Here is a 2,500-nt window from a genome sequence, read left to right on the forward strand (position 1 = left end):
CCCCAGCACATTGGCACGAGCTCATCTCAAGCGGAGAAGCACAGCGGAGGAGGAAGACGAGGAGGAAGACATGGGATTGGGATGCCGAGAAACGGAGGCCGTGTTTGTGACGGCGGAACCCGAGCGGCCATCGCCTCCGGCCAGGCCCAAGCGCCGCCGCAAGCACAGCGGGAGGAAGACGAAGGGGGCGGCGGCGGCGGCAGACACGAACACAACGTGTGACAAAGGACAGCGAGGAGGACCGCACGCGAGGAGGAAGAGGAAGAGAGCCGCAGCGGAGGGGGTGAGTTCCAGCCGGGTTGCCATGGCGACGCCGGAGCCTAGCCTGAGGAGCGTGGTGGTGAAGTCGTTCTCCGCTCCGCCGAGCAAGCGGGGCGAAACGAGACGCCGCGCGGAGAGAAGGGTGGCGAAGGCTCTGCGCCTCGAGCGATGGACGCCCTTCTCCCCTGAACCCGCCTCCGGCTGCTCGGCGACGACGGCTGACGACCACAGCTGGAGTTACGACTTTGACGTCTATAAACAAGATGACAGCTACAAGGTAACGCCCAGAGACAGGCACAGTTATGAAGACCGAGAGACAGATATGCGCTGCGAGGCGTGGGATGACCCCGCATGTGACGACCCTGCATGGGATGACCCCCAATGGGATGACCCCTCACCCGCCCGGGTCATCTTTCGGCCTTCCTGGAGTCGAGGCAACAGTCAGCCTCGTTCTTACATCTGTGTACCGAGCTACAACCCAGGCTTCAGGCACTGTAGGGACAGCCTCAACAGTGAAGGACCCCACCGATTAGTGACAACAGACAGGCACTGTAGAGACAGCCTCAACAGTGAAGGACCCCACAGATTAGTGACAACAGACAGGCACTGTGAGGACCGCCTCAACAGTGAAGGACCCCACAGATTAGTGACAACAGACAGGCACTGTAGAGACAGCCTCAACAGTGAAGGACCCCACAGATTAGTGACAACAGACATCACGGGCCTGCAGCACTTCAGGGTAGCCTACGGCACAGCCGGCCATCACAGGGACAGTTGTGGCCACAGGAGGACGTATCAGTCATTACGTGACAGGGGAACGAGCAGATGCATTGTGGGCCGGTGTAATGGGCACAGAGAGAGTGGAGGATGGGAGGAGGAGGAGGAGGAGGAGTGCAGGAGGAGGTGGGAGAGCAGGACACTTAGTCCCGAGAGGAGGTGTGAGAACAGGACACTTAGTCCCGGGAGGAGGTGTGAGAGCAGGACACTCAGCCCCCCCGGGAGGAGGTGTGAGAACAGGGGACACTTAGTCCCGGGAGGAGGTGTGAGAACAGGACACTTAGTCCCCGGGAGGAGGTGTGAGAACAGGACACTTAGTCCCGGGAGGAGGTGTGAGAGCAGGACACTCAGCCCAGGGAGGAGGTGGCACAGGCACAGGGAAAGCAGAGAGAGGGACTACATGAGGCCCAGGAGTCCCAGACTAAGGGGAGGACCGTGGGCCTACAGCCCCAGAGAGGTGAGCCTGGATCGGGAGGAGGAGGAGGACGCGCGGCACAGCCCCGGTTCCACGCGGAGCGCCGGCTCCTCCACCAACACCAGCATCTCGGAGCTCAGCTCCGACTGGGGCGCTGCTGCTGCTGGACATGTTGGCCGGTGCTCGGGCAGAACCACCACGCAGGGCGCTGCCAACCAGCGGGCGGCGCCACGGCGATCAGGTCCAGCCGCCCACGGAGATAAACACGCGGCAACCACGCCACCATCGCTCATGCCCACGAAGAGAGACACAGAGGGGGGTTGTCAGCCAGACAAACGTGCCCACTTTGTGAGGAGACATTTGGCGGGATGGAGCTGTGGCAGCGGCGGCGGTAGCAAAAGAGACTCGGGCGCAGGGGGGCGGCGAGCGAGAGAGGATCTGCCCACACAAGCGCTCGCACGCGCAGCAGCCGACCCAGCGGGAGGGGTGCCCCCGGAGGACAAAACCCTGGAAGTAACGAGAACAAACGGCGCGCTGTCACACAACAAGCACAACGCCCACGCACGCTGCCGCGCTCCAGTCAAGCACACGCCGCTGTTGCCGCTGATAGGGAAGCAGCCCGCGGTGAGGAGGGCGCTCGGCAAAGCAGCCAGCCACAAAGTCAAGAGAGGCTTCCGGAAAGATCCGCTGCACGCCGGTGCAGACAGCAGCAAGCTCATCGGCAGGGAAAGGAAAAGAATAAGCCCCCTGGAGAACGGGGGAGAGACCATGATCAATTCCCCCACTGACGTGACCTCTCTGCAGGCTTGTGTACGACCCACGTCCCCCTCCACATCGGATAGAGCCACAGCTGAACGTACTTCAATCACCACGATTACCTCTCTACAACAGGAAAGATCTCCATCCCCTAAACACGACGACATCACGCCTCGATCCGCCCAATCAGACCGGGAGGAGGAGGGCAGGGGTCACAGAGACCCCGCCCCTCCTCTGAGTGAGCAGCCAATCATGTTTAGCGCGGAGGAGATTGACAAGTACAGGCGCCTA

At 61.9% G+C, this 2,500-nt stretch overlaps 1 protein-coding gene across 1 annotated transcript in view; it reads left to right on the plus strand.

Annotated features, from left to right (window-relative positions):
* LOC105890342 (G patch domain-containing protein 8) overlaps positions 1 to 2,500 on the plus strand; it is an 18,626-nt gene that overhangs the window by 3,941 nt on the left and 12,185 nt on the right. The window contains exons 4-5 of the mRNA XM_031576010.1: positions 45 to 773; positions 1,314 to 2,500. The exon at positions 1,314 to 2,500 is cut by the window's right edge and continues 111 nt beyond it. Of these exons, the coding sequence (XP_031431870.1) occupies positions 45 to 773; positions 1,314 to 2,500 (1,916 nt within the window). The remainder of the gene's footprint in view (positions 1 to 44; positions 774 to 1,313) is intronic.

The sequence above is a fragment of the Clupea harengus genome, chromosome 11 (genome assembly GCF_900700415.2).
Source record: "Clupea harengus chromosome 11, Ch_v2.0.2, whole genome shotgun sequence".
NCBI classification, from domain to species: Eukaryota; Metazoa; Chordata; class Actinopteri; order Clupeiformes; family Clupeidae; genus Clupea; species Clupea harengus.